General features: G+C 39.4%; 1 protein-coding gene across 1 annotated transcript; it reads right to left on the bottom strand.

Annotated features, from left to right (window-relative positions):
* Window positions 1–12,852: 12,852 nt before the first annotated feature.
* LOC126693657 (uncharacterized acetyltransferase At3g50280-like) lies at window positions 12,853–14,451 on the bottom strand. The gene has a single exon (XM_050389760.1). The coding sequence runs from the start codon at window positions 14,449–14,451 to the stop codon at window positions 13,087–13,089; it is 1,365 nt and encodes a 454-aa protein (XP_050245717.1). The 3' UTR covers window positions 12,853–13,086.
* Window positions 14,452–22,097: the final 7,646 nt, after the last annotated feature.

The following is a 22,097-nucleotide window of genomic DNA, read 5'->3' as shown; positions in this document are numbered from 1 at the left end:
TATTCAGCATTTGTTTTTTTGTTTGTGACTATCTCAATGCTTTTGTAGCATTTTTTTCTTGTACTTCTAGATATGGCTAAAATGTCTTGAGTACTTCACACTTGTGCCCTTAGTAGGATTGTTCCTAGATGCATATACTTCATGTATGTTGCATTGGTTGTGTGATTGGACATGCAAATAATCTTAAGTGATTGTTTCATTGTACATGTTCGGATGAACATTTACTTGTTATATGTTCATTGGAGTCATTCTTTAATGACTGCCCTTATTTGATCAAGTGTTGGTTTGCATGGTATCTATTGTTTTCATACTTGATCGCTCTATGCTTGCTCTTGTTCATACCTTGTGTTCAACTTGTCATAAGCTTAATGAAAGTTTTGTTTATGTGCGAGTGTTTCAGGTCACAGTTTCTAGATTAGGTGTGAGTGAGTTTTGTCTTTGTTCCCAAACTTACGTCTAAGTCTAGAGTCTATTGTTAGGGGTTTTGTCATGGAATAGCCAAAGGGAGAGATTGTAAAGTTGTGATTTACAAATTTGTATTATGTTGGCTTTTATTCCATGCCAAATCTAATTGTAATTTTATTCAATCTTTTGTACCCTGTATTTGTTGTGGGAATTTATTGTAAGGGTTGTGTGATAGTGAGAGAGAGTGTGAAGACTCAAGCTATTGAAGACTGAAGAGTTTTCGTGGGTATATCGTGACTAAGCATCCCGCGAAAGGAAGCATGTGCCTTGCACATGACTGGAATGCGAAGAGTCAGGCCAGATGGAGACGGCTGTGTCTCGCGAGTATCTCGCGGGTAAGGCCTTCCCGCGAGACACCCGCGAGACATTCTGTTTTGCCAGCCTTTCCAGTCTGATACACAATTTCTGTGCCTACACTATTTATACCCACATTACCCACAAATGTAATAGAGAGCTTCTGAGAGAAAATCCTAGCAAAAACACTTGAGAGTTAGAAATTGTTAATCCAACAATTCTCTACACATTTGTTTGTGGAATTTCCTCATCTCCTACCTCTCCATTTCCATACCATTGGGAGGTCAATAGCCCAAACACTTACCACACCTTTGAGAGTGTCCAATGAGGTTTTGGTGCTGTTGGAAAACATTGGAAGAAGCCAAGGATGGCAGATGCAACATGGAACTTGTTGCGGGATCCGGAGAACTAGACAAGACATGGTTCCAAGAAGCCTTGTTGGAGTAGGAGCTCGGAGGGCTTAGGTACAGATGGTAGATTAGGCTTGGAGGGTCTTTTGTTTACTCATGTATCCCAACTAATTGTCTAGTAGATCGATTACCGCTTGGAGGGCGGCAGAGAGGTTTTTCGCCGAACTCTTCGGTTTCCTCTTCGATAACACGTCTCGATGTTATTTGTGTTTGCATCTCTATTCCCTACTCTTGTTCATTTCATTTTACTGCTGTATTGCTTTAAATATGGATTAGAGTAGCTCTTGTGCTTATATGCTTGTGTTTACACTATTCCGCACTTAGTAATAAGTTAGTGTAAAATTAATCAAGCCATAATTTGAATTAGGGGTCTAAATAAGCTCTTGTGTTGTCACACATTTCGAGCTTTCAGTGTCCTAAATTATTTATTTTTAAAGAGTTTTATTTCTTAATTTTAGAATCAAATGTGGGACCACATCGTAAATATTCATTCATGTGAGTTATTAAGTACAAAAACCAAAGAATTTAAAATAAATGAATCGTAAAAATTAAAAAAATTAAAAAAAAAATTTGCTTCATAGTAATTTTTTTTTTTTTTTAAATTACATGGACAATTTACATTTTATACCTAATAGTATCCTTACAAAATTTTTTAAAGAGTTAACAAAATATAAAAATGACTATCAATAGTATTTAAATTATATATAGGAATTATATTATGCATCTTGTTATATATCTTTAAATGTATCCATGCATATGCATGGGGTTACAAGCTAGTATCATATAATAAAGACATAACAATTTGCTGCTAATTTGTTAAACAAAATATTTACTGTGGGGCCCAATAGTTTATGGGCCCGGCCCGCTCGCTTATGGGGAGTCTACAGGTCCACACTGAAGGAGGCTAGGACCCAAGCTCAAAAATAGGAAGTCCAAAGTGGCCCGAAGATACAGCCGAGGACAGCTTAGTCCTCGGCAGGCCCGAAGTCTCATGGATGAGAGTGACCTACAAGCTAACTTAGAAGATCATAAAATATCTTGGAGGAAGTTGTCCTTAATACCCTTCACTGATATGACACTGCACCTAACAAAGCCGGATTCTTAGGCTTTATTGATCATCTCCCACAATTTCGGGATTAGATGGATGGGACAGATATCTGTCCTGGAAAGGTCGACCCTACACGTGAACGAGGGACAACGAACGTAGGCTAGTATAAAAGAAAACGTTGGGTAACGAAGTAAGGGGCCCCATGTGACTTCCTGGAAAAAACTCCAGGAATGAGAATGCCCGGATAGTGTATGCGCTCCACCATGGAGAACCCACCGTCGGGTAACCGGAGAAAACATTAATGCTCCTCGGACATGATCCGAGGAGCCAAATCTCTCAAGTTACAAAGGGGTAAGGCCTGAATATCCAAACTAAAGCCTTTTCTTGTTGTGGTTCATCTAAAGCCCGGCCTGAACTAACGCCCTGTGACCCAACCCTAGTCTTTCAAGCCCACTCTCTACAAATTTTATTGTGAGGGATCCATCATGCGCGAGCCCAACGCCATCGTTGTTGGGCCGCTAGAGATTCGTGTCCCTACAATTGGCGCCGTCTGTGGGAAAGGCTTGCGTGTTGGCACGGGTGGCGCATGAGTCAGCTCTCTCGCAAGCAGAGATTCACGAGTTTTTCCCACCTCCGGCGACGTGCAGCTGTTGCTCCGCCATAAGCTTCTGTTAGGGGCTACGCCTTGCACTGCTAACGGCACGGGCAGCTCTAGGGGCTTCCGGACTCAAACCAGCTCTCCCCTCCCTGGCCTAGGGGCTAACCTGCGAAAAATAAATAAGTATAGAGAAAAGACTACTCAACAAAAAAGATATCTTACAAGTTTTGGACAGAACCAAGGCCTTGCATGGTCCTCGGACCCAAGCCTATGGGGAAACCAAGTACAAACAAGAAATCTTACAAGTTTTGGACAGAACCAAGGCCTTGCATGGTCCTCGGACCCAAGCCTATGGGGAAACCAAGTACAAAAAAGATATCTTACAAGTTTTGGACAGAACCAAGGCCTTGCATGGTCCTCGGACCCAAGCCTATGGGGAAACCAAGTACAAACAAGAAATCTTACAAGTTTTGGACAGAACCAAGGCCTTGCATGGTCCTCGGACCCAAGCCTATAGGGAAACCAAGTACAAAAAAAGATATCTTACAAGTTTTGGACAGAACCAAGGCCTTGCATGGTCCTCGGACCCAAGCCTATGGGGAAACCAAGTACAAACAAGATATCTTACAAGTTTTGGACAGAACCAAGGCCTTGCATGGTCCTCGGACCCAAGCCTATGGGGAAACCAAGTACAAAAAAGATATCTTACAAGTTTTGGACAGAACCAAGGCCTTGCATGGTCCTCGGACTCAAGCCTATGGGGAAACCAAGTACAAAAAAGATATCTTACAAGTTTTGGACAGAACCAAGGCCTTGCATGGTCCTCAGACCCAAGCCTATGGGGAAACCAAGTACAAAAAAAGATATCTTACAAGTTTTGGACAGAACCAAGGCCTTGCATGGTCCTCAGACCCAAGCCTATGGGGAAACCAAGTATAAAAAAGATATCTTACAAGTTTTGGACAGAACCAAGGCCTTGCATGGTCCTCGGACCCAAGCCTATGGGGAAACCAAGTACAAAAAAAGATATCTTACAAGTTTTGGACAGAACCAAGGCCTTGCATGGTCCTCGGACCCAAGCCTATGGGGAAACCAAGTACAAACAAGATATCTTACAAGTTTTGGACAGAACCAAGGCCTTGCATGGTCCTCGGACCCAAGCCTATGGGGAAACCAAGTACAAAAAAGATATCTTACAAGTTTTGGACAGAACCAAGGCCTTGCATGGTCATCGGACCCAAGCCTATGGGGAAACCAAGTACAAACAAGATATCTTACAAGTTTTGGACAGAACCAAGGCCTTGCATGGTCCTCAGACCCAAGCCTATGGGGAAACCAAGTACAAAAAAGATATCTTACAAGTTTTGGACAGAACCAAGGCCTTGCATGGTCCTCGGACCCAAGCCTATGGGGAAACCAAGTACACAAAAGCACCATTGAAGTTCCCTACTTCCCAGTCGATTGCTCGGATTGATTATCTAGAGATTATCAGCCTTGGACGGCGTTCACGCGCTTATCACAGAATATTCAACTGTTATCCCGGTTAGTTTCCTAAGTTTGATTTACTATGAATTTTCGATATAATGCCTGGTAGTGTTGATAAATTGGAGTTGGTTAGATTATGTTTCAAGCTATTTTGCTCTAAATATTCTGAAAGAAACACACGCATGGGACACACTCACTCACAAAGTAGTGTAGTCAAAGGAACAGTATCCAAAACAAGTAAAGAAATTTCCATTATCACTAAAACAAAGAAATAGTACAGCGTACAATGAAAAGCTGGAATCAGTTTGCGTCAAAGCTCACTACATAACCAAGAAGAAAGGAAGATACAAGAGAATAAAATAAAGCTGAGGAAGTAGATCAGAGGAGAGGTTGGCTACAGCTCCAAGACCTTGTTCTTCCTCAATGCTTTCACATGCCCACAACTCAAACAGCAAAAGAGAACCAACTTGAGCCTGACACCGTTGAAGGAAAGGTGCAGGGAGTTGGAAGTTGAGGGGCTTTCTCTAAATATACGCCTGCCGCAAAGCAGAGGCGCTGATGACGGAAAATCTTTCTTCTGACATACCAAAATTCTGGCATGAACAGAACCTGCTTCGGATTTTGACTGAAAGAGGGAGAGACCCCTTACCCCCCAGGACGAAATGGAGTACTCTCCTGAACTTAAGCTTCATGTGCCCATACCGTACTATTCTGAGTCTCATGAAGGCACGGTGCATCTGCGGCGGAGAAATTTCTTTCTTCCCAACCCGTGCCCGAAACATGTTATGCTAAGGGAGGAGAGCTCCGGATATGGAAGCTGTGATGTGGGAGAAAACTGAAGGATTTATGCGTATATAAAGCAACTTTCTCTCCCTCCCATTTATTTGAAAAGACAAGGTGATGGCAGTCAACTCACGTGGCGTCCCAAGGAACGCTACAGACGAAACAGTTCTGGCTCAACTTCCAACATCAACTGCAACCACAAGATTAAAGAGTCTCGTAAAGGCGCACCTCGGTCATTGTGACACCAGAGAGTACCGCGTGGCCAGAGGTTGCAGAAATATCTCTTAATTCATGGGCTAAGTGGATTCGCGGCCCAGGCCCGCTTTGCGTGAGGGCCCAGGTACTGTGGCCCACGCCGAGCAATGGCCGTGGCCGAGGACAACCCCTGCTCGGCGCCTTGGGAAATGCCTTATGAAAGGGAGAATTTGAACTCAAAGAGTCTTGGACAGAACCTAGGACTTGCATGGTCCTCGGACTCAAGCCTATGGAAAAACCAAGTACGAAAAAGATATCTTATAAGTCTTGGACAGAACCTAGGACTTGCATGGTCCTCGGACTCAAGCCTATGGGAAAACCAAGTACGAAAAAGATATCTTATAAGTCTTGGACAGAACCTAGGACTTGCATGGTCCTCGGACTCAAGCCTAGAGGGAAACCAGGAACATAAAAAAAAGATATCTTATAAGTCTTAGACAGAACCTAGGACTTGCATGGCCCTCGGACTCAAGCCTATGGGGAAACCGAACACCTAAAAGAAAAAGTATAAGTCCTAAACAAAACCCTGGCTGTGCAAAGTCCTCGGACTTGGGCCTTTTGGGAAATCAACTACTCGGATGGAGAAGTTTCTCGGCTTAAATACTGGAAAAGGTTAAGGCCAGTGTGTTAAGAAGATGGCGAAACGAACTGATGATCGTTAGCCTAAAGAAATTGCTCATTGAAAGGGTGACATGTCCTCGGATAATTACTTCTTGCACCTTATCAAGCACTTAATCCCCATCGCGATTAATTTTAAGGTAAGTCTCGTTCCTCCCTGGTCGGATTGTTATGTCGAATAATAATTTTGTTAAAGTTATTATGGCGTCTTTTTATTAGCAAGTACTTTGGCCTTAGTTGTCATTGGTTCAAATGCTATACTACTGCGCTGAGCAGAACTTGCAAATTTATTAGAACATATAAACAGAACATGCGAAATAGAATAACAGTAACTTTTATTAATATAAAAATTATTACAACGTATAAGGAAGGGCTTAAGCAAGCCTATACAAAAAATGAACTGTTGAAGCAGTAATAACATCCGTAATACAGATAAGTAAGCCGTCAGGTGTCCTTCAAACTCGCCTTTGAAGTCTCTCTAAAATCTCTGCCTCAGTACTGTTCATATCAGAAGAAGAACTTTGTATAGAAAGGGAGAAGGGGAAGGAAGAAGAATTGGAACACATGGAAGCACTTCAGCAAGCTCTTGTCGCTGAGGAGTGCAAAGGAAAAAGAAGATGGAAGACATGAGCAGGAAGGAGGAAAAGAAGAGGGAAGCAATGAAAAGAAAGTAAAAGGAGCAAAAGAGGGAAAAGGGGAGCCATATTAGGTATGCTCATGAGAGAGCGGATGGAGATGACAACGGAGGTTTTCGACTCAGTCACACCGGAAGTGGGATGTGACGAGTCCCTGCTTCGGATTTTGGCTAAAAGAGGGGGGAGGCAAATCTTGAATCTCCGCCATCCTTGCCTCGACCGAGCCATCTCAAGTTTTGTTAGGGCATGGCGTTTCTGGAAAAGGAAGGATTTATTCATGGCCGATTACTATGGTGGATGTATTATTGGATAAGGAATAGCCAGACGGAAGAAGTGAACTATGAGAAGGGCCTAAGGGATTCAGATATGAAAGAATCACCTCTTGTCTTCTCTCTTTATATAAGGGAGTAAGACAAGGGCACGTAACACGTTCTGATCCCCAGGGAAATCTGCGAATAAATGTGCATCCGTTTCGTTCCCCCACGCTATCAGTAACCGTTAGATTTGGGAGGTCTCGTAAAAGGAAGATATTAAAGGCGTGCTACAGATAACCAAACGGTATAAGCGCATCACGCGTAAATCGAGGGAAACATCTTGTAGACCGGCGCATTCCTCGGGGAGGTGAAGAGTCGCCAACGTTGATCAAGGGCCGAATTAAATGAGCCGCAATAAAGGCTCGGTATTACCAAAACCCACCTTTCCAACCAAGACGTTGGACAGCAGGGTTTTGAGGGGCTATTGTGGGGCCCAATAGTTTATGGGCCCGGCCCGCTCGCTTATGGGGAGTCTATAGGTCCACACTGAAGGAGGCTAGGACCCAAGCTCAAAAATAGGAAGTCCAAAGTGGCCCGAAGATACAGCCGAGGACAGCTTAGTCCTCGGCAGGCCCGAAGTCTCATGGATGAGAGTGACCTACAAGCTAACTTAGAAGATCAGAAAATATCTTGGAGGAAGTTGTCCTTAATACCCTTCACTGATATGACACTGCACCTAACAAAGCCGGATTCTTAGGCTTTATTGATCATCTCCCACAATTTCGGGATTAGATGGATGGGACAGATATCTGTCCTGGAAAGGTCGACCCTACACGTGGACGAGGGACAACGAACGTAGGCTAGTATAAAAGAAAACGTTGGGTAACGAAGTAAGGGGCCCCATCTGACTTCCTGGAAAAAACTCCAGGAATGAGAACGCCCGGATAGTGTATGCGCTCCACCATGGAGAACCCACCGTCGGGTAACCGGAGAAAACATTAGTGCTCCTCGGACATGATCTGAGGAGCCAAATCTCTCAAGTTACAAAGGTGTAAGGCCTGAATATCCAAACTAAAGCCTTTTCTTGTTGTGGTTCATCTAAAGCCCGGCCTGAACTAACGCCCTGTGACCCAACCCTAGCCTTTCAAGCCCACTCTCTACAAATTTTATTGTGAGGGATCCATCATGCGCGAGCCCAACGCCATCGTTGTTGGGCCTCTAGAGATTCGTGTCCCTACATTTACAAATAGTGAAAGGAAACTGCACAAATACCATTTTTTTCAACTGCATTAATTGTCCTTCATCATATTGTCCAAACTATCCTGATGTTTTCCAAATTAACTAAAACCTGACAACAACACAAAATATGGACATATTATTGTTACGGTTTTTTTTTTTTTTTTTTTTTTTTTACACCTAATTTTATTTGAGTACCACCTTTTTATTTTCAAATACCACTAATAAGTTATTGGGTTTTCCCAAAATATTTTTTGCTCTACTATTATGTTAATAACAAATGTTTTATATCTTATCGCTTAAATTGGGTTATGATATAAATTATTACAAAAAGCCCAAAAACTCATATGTTATCCAAATTTATTATCATTATTTAGCTAAACCCAAAATCGGCCTTATGAACCCAATACACACATCCTATTCTATTTAAAACTCAAGAATACTTATGCTTTGCAATATTTGAAAAGCCCATGATTCAAATCCATGGCAAAACAATTTTATCAATGGAATTCAAACTCATAATCAAAGCCCATGGTTTAAACCTATGGCAATTTATTTATCTAAAACCCAATTCACATTAACAATATCAGAACCCAATTCTCATTGGCAATATCAAATCCCAGTTCTCGCTAACAATATTTAAAGCTCAATTCTCATTGGCAATATCAAAACCCAGTTCTCACTAACAATATTTAAAGCTCAATTCTCATTGGCAATATTTAAAACCCAATTCTCATTGGCAATATCAAAGCCTAGTTCTCGCTGGCAATATTTAAAACCCAATTCTCATTGGCAATATCAAAACCCAATTCTCATTGGCAATATCGAAACCCAATTCTCGCTAGCAATATTTAAAGCTCAATTCTCATTAGTAATATCAAAGCCAAATTCTTATTGGCAAAATCAAAAGCCCAACTTTCGTTGGCACTATTAAAAGCCCAAGCAAACTACTTGGCACTATTTTATCGAAAGTCCAAGGTTATCAATACTTGGTAAAATACTATATCATAATTATTTCACTTAAAAGTTCAATAATGAACAATACTTTAAATTCTTAAACCCATTACTATAATATTACAAGCTCATAAAATTTATGAATTATCTACTCTCAAAACCCATGGCGATTATCTTATAAAAGCCCATGGAAAATTATGATTATTAGACCCATGACATTTATTTATTTCATATTATAAATTCCTGTTCACTATCTACCTTACACCACAACATTCATAATATTTATTACCAAAACTCATGGTAATTATTCATCCTACATGTCCATTATGATTATCTATAGAGAAACTCATGAGAACATCACATTATTCCATTATAGTGGTTGTTACTGTATTTAAAACCCATGGTAAATATTATTCTCAAGAAAAAGTATTGGAGGCCATTATTATTTACAAAGTAATCCATAGCAAAAATTATGAGAAATTATACAAGTTGTTATTTAAAGCCCATGGAAATTAATACCCAAAATCTATCATAAATATTTATTAAAGCTCATGGATTCATTTTATTTCCACTAACAACTAAAGCCCATGAGGAGTAAAAAACTCATGGCAAAGCATGTCTTTAATGCCCATTTTGTAGGCCTAAGAATCTCATGGAGTAAGGAACAAGCCCAAGCAAAGAAAGGGCCATGTGGCCCAACTAAAAGTGCTAAAATGAAGCAAAGTTCCAGCCTAAAAAGGTCCCCAACAAAAGGCTTGAAAGGGAGCAACCAGCCCTTGTTCATTCCTAACCAAAATACAACTAGAGACCCCTATAAGAGAACCAAGCCTTTGAGAATGAATTAGGGGTTGTCCCATTAATTTTCTGCCACCCTCTACCTGACATGAACAGTGCCAGAGGACTGTCATATCAGCTGAAGTCTAAAGGATGATGGAACTCCATCATCTTCCTCAAGATTGTACCTCCAGCGGAAGGAGAGCTGAAACCAAGTTATCCAAATCTCAACAAATTGATACTATAAATGTTAAAAACGTTCAAGACATGATTCATGTGCCAAGCCCATGAATCCTAAAGGGGAAAATTTGGGAACATGTGGTTTGGAGGGCATAAAGGGATCTCCAGCGAAACCCTCTGAAGTGGACTTAAACTTTGACACCTGGCTTGGGGTGTTGAATCCTACTTCCTAGAATCCAAATCTCAGTTGCAGCACTAGGGTTCTTCCTTAATACTTGCCTTAATCCCATTGGCTGAACACAATCTCAGCAATCTTAGCATTTAATGCAAGATTACACCAAATATTACCCGTGTGTGACATTGCCCAAAGAAGCAAAACAGCCCCAAAAGCAAATCTCTCATTTTTAGGCCAAATCCAAGTTATTAATTCAGCTGACCTGCTCCCCTAAATAAGACCTTCGTTTTTTTGGATTCTTGTTAATTAATGCTTCTCTAAACTCCATTATAAAAGTATAAGTACCTCAGCCCACAAGAGGGGACAGCCACTCCCTCTGAAATGCTTGATTTGTTTACTACTTTACTCATGGATTAGCTTTCCTCAAGCTCACTACTCATCATCTTTAGCCCATACTCATCTAATCTCAGATACTCTTTTCCCCTTTCACACAATCACAGCCCATAAATGTCTCTCAACTAGTCACAAACAGTCTACCACTCACAAAAAGCCTTAACCTCAGTGTTAATCTCATTCCACTCACTCAAAACAGCTCATATTACCTCATTCATGCCTTATGCACACATACTCACCAAAATCTTAGTTTAATACTTGCTGCACTGAGCTGGGATCTCTCTCTCCCTTCATTCCATCCTATTTTTCTTCTTTTATTTGTAACTATGAAGCCTTTAATCCTTGTTTATTATTATTATGATGAAGGCCATAAAGTTTTGGATACTATGGAAGTTTTCTCTTATGTTGACTTAATAATAATAAGGAAATGTGAGAGATTTCACAATTTACTCCAATACCAATGGGTTTGGTCTGCGATCGAATGCTTTGAAAGATATGTGCCCCCTCATTCTTCACCAATTGGTGGTTGGATGGATTGGTAAGGCACACGGTCCGATAAGTGGTATCAGAGCCAAGGTCATAGGTTCGAGTCATTGGAGCCGCATTGTGAGGGATTTCACAATTTACTCCAATACCAATGGGCTTGGTCTGCGATCGAATGCTATAAAAGATATGTGCCCCCTCATCCTTCACCAATTGGTGGTTGGATGGATTGGTAAGGCACACAGTCCGACAGGAAAACATATGATTTTTACCATATAAACACACTTATTAACCTGAAATTACCCTACCGCTGGAGATAATACCGTATCGCTAGAAGACTGATTTGGGCTATGATGCTGTAAAATGACTAATAATATAACAAACTAACAACAGTAACGTTTTTATTGTACTTTATTGTTGTCTTCTTGTTATGGTGCAACTTTTATTTTTTACTTGGGTGGACTTACACAACACCAAAAGCCTTTGGGCTTTATTTCAAGGGTCCATCATCGAGTTTTGGCTTGGCTACCCTATATTCTATTTGGGAACATCAAAATTTTCCCCTCAACAATTATAATATGATTTTTCCCTAAATTTGGTCGACTACATTAAAACTATTTTATGTTGTAAATAAAACAATAAAAAAAAAATACTTGCATCAAGTAACACATATAAATTAGTTAATAATAAGACAATGGGAGTATAAACCTCATATAAAATCCAATAAAAAATGGAAAAAAAATGAGAGAGAGGGCGAGAAATAACCTTTTTGTGTGGGAAAAATATACATTAAATGGGAGAAAGTGACAAATTTATAGTAAGAAGATGAGAATAAGAAAAGCCAAAATAAAGGAAGATTAAGGGATAAAATTATATGTAAAGTTAAAACCGCCTAAGATGAATATGTATAGACAACACTTAGTTATAACATCAAAATTAAAGTAGGTGAATATGTAAAGTTAAAATCGCCTCAGATGAATTTGTAAAGTCAATGTATTTATATATTTAATATTGTCAAAAAAATTAAAGGTAAAAAACAAATATGAAAAAAAAAATGATGTGGCAATGGCGTGGAGGATGAGATGGCTTAACAGGAACATAGTAATTGCTACGCCTCAGCTTTTAGAGATATATATATATATATATATATAAATGACTATATATATTAGGTAATACAAACGTATGACTTTATTAGTATGTTCTCTATTGTTTTAATTACTTTAAATTACAATGAATTGTCTTCTCCTCCATTCTATTACAAGTATGAGAGTAATATTCAACTGGGCAAAAATTTACACGAGGATTTGTCTTCTTTTCATTTTTCTACTTTTTTATATTATTATTCTTAGTATGTCAATTTAAATTCATTGTTTTATTTAAGACCAAGTTTACTCTACACTATTTAATTATGAAGTTTCTAAGGTATGTCTGATTTAAATGATTTCTTAACAAAATTTGGTTCGAATAATTTAATAAGTTATGTTATATATCTTTGGTTTTTTTTTTCTTTTTTAATAATGGTAGTTTGTTAACTTATTTGGTAAGAATTTTCTTTTAGTGATTCACAAAATGATCTTTAACGAATTATTATTATAAATTTTTTACTTTAAAATAAGTTTAACCATAAAATGATCATTAATAATATTTCCAGTTTTCCACGCATTGTGTGGGTTGTGGCTAGTAAAATTAATGTGTGAGCAGTGACACCAAGTATTTAAATCCAGAATGTATGAAGTTAAGTTTTACTTTGAGTTTGAGATTCTCAAAGAATCATGCTGTTTTCAGCCTTTTATGCTGAGCTACGGCTGAATGTCACAAAATCTTTTTATTTAGGTATCTTTATAATAACATCATATTCTTCGCAAATTACTCTTTGATATTACCAATAAAAGATCATTACAGCCATCCATTTCTAGCACTATTTGATGTCATTTGAATCACAGCACAGGTTAACTGCAACGCTTAGACACTTACAAATATGTATTGCTTTCTTTCCTCACAAATGACAGATTTGGCTTGGTTTTCTGCAGCGTAGAGCTTTGGAAACTAGTGCAGCTGGTGGGACAAAGAGACAGCATCCATGAACTCCTCATCAGACTCAAGAGCGCTCATTGAATCCGGCGGAAGGCACATCTCCAAATCAATGCTTCCTCCTTCTTTACCTGGGTATGATGAAACTTTCCCATCAAACTTGTTTGCATACCCACTGCGAAGTGCCACTGCTTTCCCCATTCCAAATTCATTCCCGTACTTGTTGAATCTGGGTGAACTTCCCATCATTACACTGCATGGATCAAACATCCGATCAAGTTGGTAAACAAAGGGAGACTTCAGCCAGTTATCAAGCCAGCCACGCACAACCTTGTCAGAGTGGTTAGCCACAAGCTCATGCAACTTCCACGCCGCCCATCCAAGACTATGTTCAAGCAATTCACCAGCTGTGGTTACTGCTGCCCCAGCGGAAATTGAGTTCCCAAAGTAATCATTAGGCAAGTGTGGCTCCATCCTTGCCCTGTTATTTATGGCCAACCTGCAATGAGTTATCTGATCATGTTGTAGATGGCGTGCACGCGTTATGCACCTCCAGACAAGTGCAGACAAGGACTGAAAGGAAGAGATTTTGTTGGTATTGGATTCTGCATTGGCTTTTGCTTTTAGTTTTGCTATGGATTCCGAAGAGAAGTGGAACATTCTCTCTCTGAGTTTTGGTGCTTCAAATCTGGAAATGAACTCATCTTGGTGTTTAAAAGGAAGGTTGAGGATTGGACCACCATCAGGAAACCATCGCTTATGGATAGGCGGGCGTGTTAGAGAAATGTTATTTCCCTGTGCCTGAAAAATCTCAGACCAAGCATTAAAGAATTGCCAATAAGAGCTTCCATCAACAATACAATGGTTCATGGAACATCCTATAAAGATGCCGTCTTCAAGTTCTGTTACTTGAACTGTAAGCAAAGGCCTGGTATGACCATCATGGTTGACCGCCCTGTCGTGATCAAAAAAGGATTGAACGATTGATGGTACATCAATGGGAGAAAGGACATCAGATATAGTCATGTCTAGAGCTGCATAGATGAATTTGGCTCCAGGGCTGTTACTGCAGTCAACAAAAACCAAGCTTGAAGGTGGGTTTTCATTTATTTGTGTAACAAGGCGGCCTGAAAGTGGGTAGAAATGGACAAGGGCCACAGAGAGGGACTGCTTAAGCTTGTCCAATAGAGACTTGATGAAGTCTTCTTGGGCATCTGCTGAAAGAGGTTTGTTGTAAAGAAGACCCTTCTGGATATAGTGTACAGAGAGCATGGTAAGATCCCATGGTGACAGGTAGAAGGGCCTCTTTGATTCTTCTAAGGCATACTGTGGTTTGATAAAGCACTCTGAGATGTATCGGATTTTAGGAGGAGTAGACATCAGAAATTGGTTACAAAATTCTTTAAAGGAGGCTAATGGGCTAAGTGGCACTCTTCAATCTCCTGAGTTTTGATTAGCTATTCTGGTTTATATAGTCGAGGATTTGCAGATGTTTGACTGGGCTCTCCAATTTGTTTTCCAATTAAGCATTATTTTATATATTCTGTTATTCTTTATATTTTATAGACACACCAAATGCAATAAGATTTAAAAAGCCAATTTATATGGTATACTTTTTTATGGACAGTCTAGCTCTAGCCATTTTTTTAGTAAACAAAATCCAATTTTTAATTAACGTACCTTTCTTTCGCATTTCTACTACTTATAGTTATGAGGGTATAGCCGCCTCTAAAGAGTCTACTTATTTTTATAATCGACCTTCTCTTGACCTGAAATCTGATAGGTGAACTTGTTTTGTTCAATTCTTAGGAAGAAGAGATGGTAATCATAAATTAATTGCAACAGGTAAAAGTGGACTTCTAGTTCTCGCATGCTTTCGATTTTGTTCCTTCACAACCTGCCATCTATAATTCATATTCTTTAACTTCCTCTCACCACAGCCGCTAGTTGAATTGTCGGTAACGATTCGTTCATCCAAAAAAAAAAACGAAAATTCTTTAGGTAGGATTCTATTTTGTAGGGTTAAATTTTAATAGAAGAAAGAGATAAGGGCAAGTGAAAAACAAGGAAATCCAATAAATCATCTCTTTCATCGGCTACATGTCATCTATGTGCCCCACTGACGGACAATTTGGGATAGGTACTAATATCTTTTTGCTTTATCAAGGGCCAAGTCAAGCCTCTCAAATTCATTGGGGGTAGGTATGAATATTGAATATCTTTTTTGACCTAGTCCCCTCTCCCCATACGTTTGTTTCTCCACCAACCCAAAAAAAAAAAAAATCAAGCGTCTCAAATTATTTGGAAAAAGAGAAGTGTACATTTTTTTTTTTGTCCAAGTTTCGAAGTAGTTTTTAACGTTTCAAATATTTCAATTTAGTTATTTTACTTTTTAAATTTGTATCAAAAAGTTCATGTCATTAACTATTGGATGGGTCATTTTCTTTTTTTAGTTTATATCAAAAATTTATGTTGTTAATTATTGGATGGAAAAATGTGACATGATAATAAAAGGAGATTCGCTCGAGCAGAGAGAAAGTTTGCTCAAGCGATAGAAATATATAAGCCTTTTTTCTGTTTGTTTTAAGTTGATTCAATAAAATCCTAGGGATTTGATAGCAACAAAAATGTGAAGAGATTAAAGCTATGGACCATAAAATCTAACACAACTTAAATCATATGCCATATCAAAGGAAAAATGGTTAATTTTGTTAGAGGGAAATGAATAAAATTGAGAAAATGGGCAAATGCCCCTTTCAAAAAAAAATACAGCATTTTGCCCCATTTCCCAAACTAATTAAGGAAATGCCCCTCTTTTGAAACTTGATTTTCTCAAAATCGAGTTATTAAAAAAAAAAAAAAATTGGAGCCCTATAGTGGCGTTTAAGGAGCCTATAGTGACGTTTTAAGGATCTATAGTGGCATTTTGTAACTCGATCTCCATGAAGTCGAGTTACGTGCAATTTTTTTTTCTCTTTTTTGCCTATAACCCGATTTCAAGGAGCTCGAGTTTCAAAATGTCACTATATGTCCTTAAAACGTCACTATAGGTTCCTTAAAAACACCACTATATGACTTAACTTGATTTTGAAAAAATCGAGTTTCAAAAAAGGGATATTTCCCTAATTAGTTTGGGAAATGGGACAAAATGCTGAATTGTTTTTTTAAAAAAGGGCAAAGGCCAATTTTTTCCTGAATAAAATCCTTCACAAGTTCACTACAAATAAGTAATATGAACAAAATAGGGATTGGGAGTTCGGGGGATTGAAGAGAAAATGTTAGTGAAGCTTGCATCAGCGAAGCTTCTTGTGGGTGTGAGTGTGTGACTGACTTCCCATTTGCAAATTCGCATGTGGCTCTTAAAATTTTTCAAGTAATTGTATCTTTTTTTTTCTTTTTTTTTTAAACAATGTAAAATTCTCTTGCTTAATTATCTCTATCTCCAAACAAACAAATTATTTAAATAACCAATCTCTTCCCTCTTTTGCTGCCATCAAAATTCTTTGGATTTTGCTGAACAATCACAATTCAAAATAAACAAAAGGGGAAAAAAAAGCACTAATAAATATATCTCGCTAGAGCGAATCTCCTTCTGTAGACCACATTACTGTTTTCCATTAAATAATTAACAACATATACTCTCTTTTTTGGTAGAAACATAAAAGTATAAGAACTAAACTGAAACATTTGAAAGGTTATGGACCATTAAACATGAGATAAAAGGTTAAGGATTAAAAGTCTAATTAAACCCAAAAAAAAAAAAAAAAAGTAACTCCTCTTAAACCAATTAATGAAAAAAAAAAATCGCTTATTATTTTTTCAGAGAAAAAAATAGCTTGTGTTTTATTCCATTAAAGGCCAAAATGCAAAAAGATCTCTTGGGTTTGGGTCAGTTGCAAATTGCTGGTGTTTTATTCCATTAAAGCTTGACTTTCTGCCATGTGTGGTCAATTTTCGACTGACCCAAACCTATGAATTAAGTTTGAATAAAAGACCAGCTTTAATGGACCAACCTAATATTGAGCAGTTGCATTGTTAGGAATTTAGGTGGAAGGTGCTCCATCCACATTTGCAATGTGTCGGCGGCGCAATCAGATTAGATACACAATATATATATATATATATATATATATATGTGGGGCCCAGCGATTTATGGGCCGAACCCATTTATTCATGGGGAGCCCTAAGGCCCAAGCCGAAGAGGGTTACAATTCAAACTCAATAACGTGAAGCACAAATTGGGCCGGAAAAGCAGCCGAGGACAGTGCAGTCCTCGGCTGACCCAAAGCTCCACCAAGAGGAAGGGCAAAAACGGTATAGGGACAAACTTGAAAGAAAATCTAAAATATCTAGGAAAGGCTGCCCTTACTACCTTCCCCATACCTAGCTCTGCACCTAACAGAGTCGTATGCTTTAGCTTTATCAACCACTTCCTACGACTTTTGTCTTGGACTGATGGGACAAGTATCAGTGTTGGAAGGGTTGACCCTACACGTGGACGAAGGAAAGTGAATGCAGGCTAGTATAAAAGAAAAAATAAGTAATCTAGTTGGGAGGGGGGGGGGGCAAAAAAAAGGAAGGGCCTTCCAGTCCACCTCCAAGAGAAAGACTCCAAGGGTGAAGACACCTCAATCATATATGAGCACCACAAAAACCCACCGCTGGGTAGCCGAAGCCTAGCCTTTCGAACCCACTCTCTACAAATGATATTGTCTGGGCCCATTCACGTGCGAACCCAACACTACTGCGGTTCGTCGCGGAACGTGTCCCTACAATTGGCGCCGTCTATGGGAAAGGCTTGCGCCTTAGCTCGAGCGGCGGTGGAGTTGAGTTTCTGTCAAACAAGGGTCTACGACGATGCCTTTACGACCAGCGACACATTGTTGTTATTCCGACACAATTTCCTACCAGGGGCTACGCCTCGTAATGCCAGTGGCATGGCAAGTCTAGGGGCTTTAAACATCAAGCTAGTTTCCCCCACCTTATTTGAGGAGCTAACCTTTAGGAAGTAGATAAATTAAAAAACAGAATACAAGTTTTGGACAGAACCAAGGCCTTGTATGGTCCTCGGACCCAAGCCTCTGGGGAAACCAACTACTTACACAGAGAATGCAAGTTGTGGACAGAACCAAGGCCTTGTATGGTCCTCGGACCCAAGCCTCTGGGGAAACCAACTACTTACACAGAGAATGCAAGTTGTGGACAGAACCAAAGCCTTGTATGGTCCTCGGACCCAAGCCTCTGGGGAAACCAACTACTTACAAAGAGAATACAAGTTTTGGACAGAACCAAGGCCTTGTATAGTCCTCGGACCCAAGCCTCTGGGGAAACCAACTACTTACAAAGAGAATACAAGTTTTGGACAGAACCAAGGCCTTGTATGGTCCTCGGACCCAAGCCTCTGGGGAAATCAACTACTTACACAGAGAATGCAAGTTGTGGACAGAACCAAGGCCTTGTATGGTCCTCGGACCCAAGCCTCTGGGGAAACCAACTACTGACAAAGAGAATACAAGTTTTGGACAGAACCAAGGCCTTGTATGGTCCTCGGACCCAAGCCTCTGGGGAAACCAACTACTTACACAGAGAATGCAAGTTTTGGACAGAACCAAGGCCTTATATGGTCCTCGGACCCAAGCCTCTGGGGAAACCAACTACTTACAAAGAGAATACAAGTTTTGGACAGAACCAAGGCCTTGTATGGTCCTCGGACCCAAGCCTCTGGGGAAATCAACTACTGACAAAGAGAATACAAGTTTTGGACAGAACTAAGGCCTTGTATGGTCCTCGGACCCAAGCCTCTGGGGAAACCAACTACTTACAAAGAGAATACAAGTTTTGGACAGAATCAAGGCCTTGTATCGTCCTCGGACCAAGCCTCTGGGGAAACCAACTACTTAAAAGGAAAAACTACGTTACGTGGACCTTAGAATCTCCCCGAGGAAAACTCTCCATTAACAAGTGGGTTAATTCCTGAACTACATGGATTCTCTAGTTTGCCCTCGGATCCTCAACACCAAAGGGACTAGTACGGAATGGAGCAACGTGTTTCCAAAAGCATAAGCAAAGTCATTCAATGCTCGGTCATTCCCTCGGAGGAATTATTTAGAATTTGTCGTTCTCAGACAGTATTCTCGCATTTATTACAGAATGTTCAACCGTTATCTCGGTTAGTTTCCTAAGTTCAACTTACTATGAATTGTTATTATTATGCCTGGTAGTGTTGGCAAATTAGAATTAGTTGGATTGTGTTTCAAGGGTTCTTGCTTTAAATATCACCGAGGAGAAACACACACATGGAGCACACCCATTCACAAAGTGGTGTTGCCAAAGAACAGTATTCAAAACAAGTAAATAAATTTCCATTTTTACTAAAACAAAGAAGCAGTACAGCGTACAATTAAAAGCTGAAATCAACTTATGTCAGAGCTCACTACATAATTGGAAAGGAAGATACAAGAGAATAAGACAAAGCAGAAGAGGCAGTACAGACGAGAGGTTGGCTTCTAAAGCTAACCACATAACCAAAAAGAAAGAAAGATACAAGAGAATAAGATAAAGCCGAGGAAGTGGATCAGAGGAGAGGTTGGCTACTGCTCCAGGACCTTGTTCTTCCTTAATGCTTTTACATGCCCATAACTCAGGCAGCAAAAGAAACCCAACTTGAGCCTCACACCGCTGAAGGAAAGGTACAGGGAGCCGGAAGTTGAGAAGCCTTCACCAAAAATTTGCCTGCGACAGGGCAGAGGCGCCGATGTGCATGTGGATCGGACTTGTGTGTTTTACGGAGGTGGGGGTTCGGTGACAGTGCATCGGCGGTGAGGTGATGTGTGGATCGGAGCTCAAATTGGTCAAAGGTGGAAGGAAAAGTCACCGTGGGTCTTCCTAAAGCTCGGTGATCGGACTACCGTGAAGGATCGGCGGTGAGGTGAGCTCGGCGTGACCGAAGTGAGACGAAATTGGCGTTTGCTTCGCAGTGGTGGATCGGCGTTTGCTTCATGACGAAATCGGCGTTCGGTTCGGCGCTGATCGGCATTTGGGACGCTCGCTGATCGGCGTTTGGTTCGCTTTGTGATCGGCGCTGATCGTTCTTTCTCTAGCTCGCTCTCTCTTTTGTTCGCTGAGTTCTTTCTTTCTGTGGCTCTCTCTCTCTTTGATCTGGGCTCTCTCTTCTCTTCTCTCTCTCTCTCTCTCTCTCTCTCTCTTTCCGGAAGTGATTTGAAGTGAAAATGAGGGGAGTAACTGATTTCCAGGTCAAAGGTGAAAATAGTGGTCAACTGGAAGTCATTTTCCGGAAAATGATATTTTCCGTGACAGCCAAACACTCCGGTTTTACGGAAAATGATTTCTGGAAACAGTTTTCACCCAATTCAAACACACCCATTCATCACTCTTTCTCTCTCTGTGTCTCAGACTTCCACTAACAAGTCTCACTAGATTATTTTCCTTCTTAATAGTCTTTATGCCAGAAACGAAATCCAAGGACCGCATTAATAAGCTATGAAAAAAAGAATAAGACAAGACCACATTAATAACGTTCAGCTATCATAACCAAAGTTGTAACTTTGTTTGGATACGGTGGAAGAGGTAGTATCAGTGCTTGTCTATGCAGGTGGAGATTCTTCGACCCAAATCTTACAAGTGCCTTAAAAAATAATACTAAGGGTTTAGAAAAATTTTGATATTGTTTTAATGAAAAATTTAAAAATTTGTGTAAAAAATTAATTACTTTTTTCTATTGGTATCCTTTAACTTTTTTCCATAATAATAATAAGGATAAAATATAGTTAATCTTCATGAGGTTTGAGTTAATGTCAATTAGGTTCAAGACTATTCAAAAGTAACCAATTCAGTCCATAATCACTATGAAAAAAGATGAGAAAATAAGTAACAGTTTAGGGATCAAGTTAGGTTTATGGACGAAGATCCTAATAATAATAACAACAATGGAAAACTGAAATTTTGGACAGAAATTGAAATAGCAAAAACCAAATGCATCAGCTTTAGTTCATTGGCCAAGTGATCCACTCAGGACTCAGGAGTAGAGACTAGAAGAGGTTCCTGTGACAAAAACTCCAGCAATAATAAACGAGTATCCCCTACCAAAATTATGTGCTACATTTTCAACTTAACATACCCCTTTCTTGCATCCAACGCAATTAAAATAAACCTTGTGTCCATTTTGATTGCTCTGCTACAAGTGGAGATAGTATTTTGGATTATATACTATATTTGTTTCTCAATTATGTGACAACAATGCCCAAGATTATGATAGCTAATGCAATAGGTTCTTGATCTCCTGTCTGGCCACTAGTTGAAAAACAAACACAAAGAAAGGCTGTAAGAGAGACTGTTCATTTTGGGGCATATTAATCACCATGAAAAAGATTAGCAGACATAGTGGGAGAAATGGTAAGATAGGCCTATGCCCAACTACAAGACTTTGGTTGAGCATCAATGGAGATTAAGTAAAATGCGATGGTATAAAATCAACAAGTGGGAGCATATTAAGCTTAAGTACAAAAGCAAAAAGCTCCTTAAAATGCATCATCATTTGAAAAGTATCAAACCAACAAAAATAGTACAAGACGGGGATGCTATACTGTATAAGGCGCAAAGCTTGTGTTATGTTGGTCAGCTTCATGGTTAAAGATACACTTTGAATTGCTCAATGTTGATGTGAACTAGATTTTCTAAAATCCAGAATGTAAAAAGTTAAGATTCAGTTCACAATTCTTAAAAGAAGCCAATGCTATGATACAGACGAGATAGAAACTAAAAAGTATATTTATTGCTTAGGTTGAATTGTTCATATTTTGTTACATGCCATTTTCAGAGTGGAAGAGCTCATAAGAAGGGGGTCTAAATGGTTAAAGATAAATGAGTGAGTAGTAACATGACCCAAGTATTGGAAATAAAATATGTATGAAGTTGAGTTTCACTTGAGATTCTCAAATAAGCCTACTGTTTTTAGCTTTTTTTTTTTTGTGCTACGGGTGATGTAATCTGAGGGACTAATTTTAAAA

Source organism: Quercus robur, chromosome 2, assembly GCF_932294415.1.
Source record: "Quercus robur chromosome 2, dhQueRobu3.1, whole genome shotgun sequence".
NCBI lineage: Eukaryota > Viridiplantae > Streptophyta > Magnoliopsida > Fagales > Fagaceae > Quercus > Quercus robur.
Note: the sequence above shows the minus strand (reverse complement) of the source record. Positions and strands in the feature narration are given on the sequence as shown.

Excerpts from the sequence above, each read along its gene's own strand:
- LOC126693657 (XM_050389760.1), bottom strand. The coding sequence starts at position 14,451 with ATGTCTACTCCTCCTAAAATCCGATACATCTCAGAGTGCTTTATCAAA.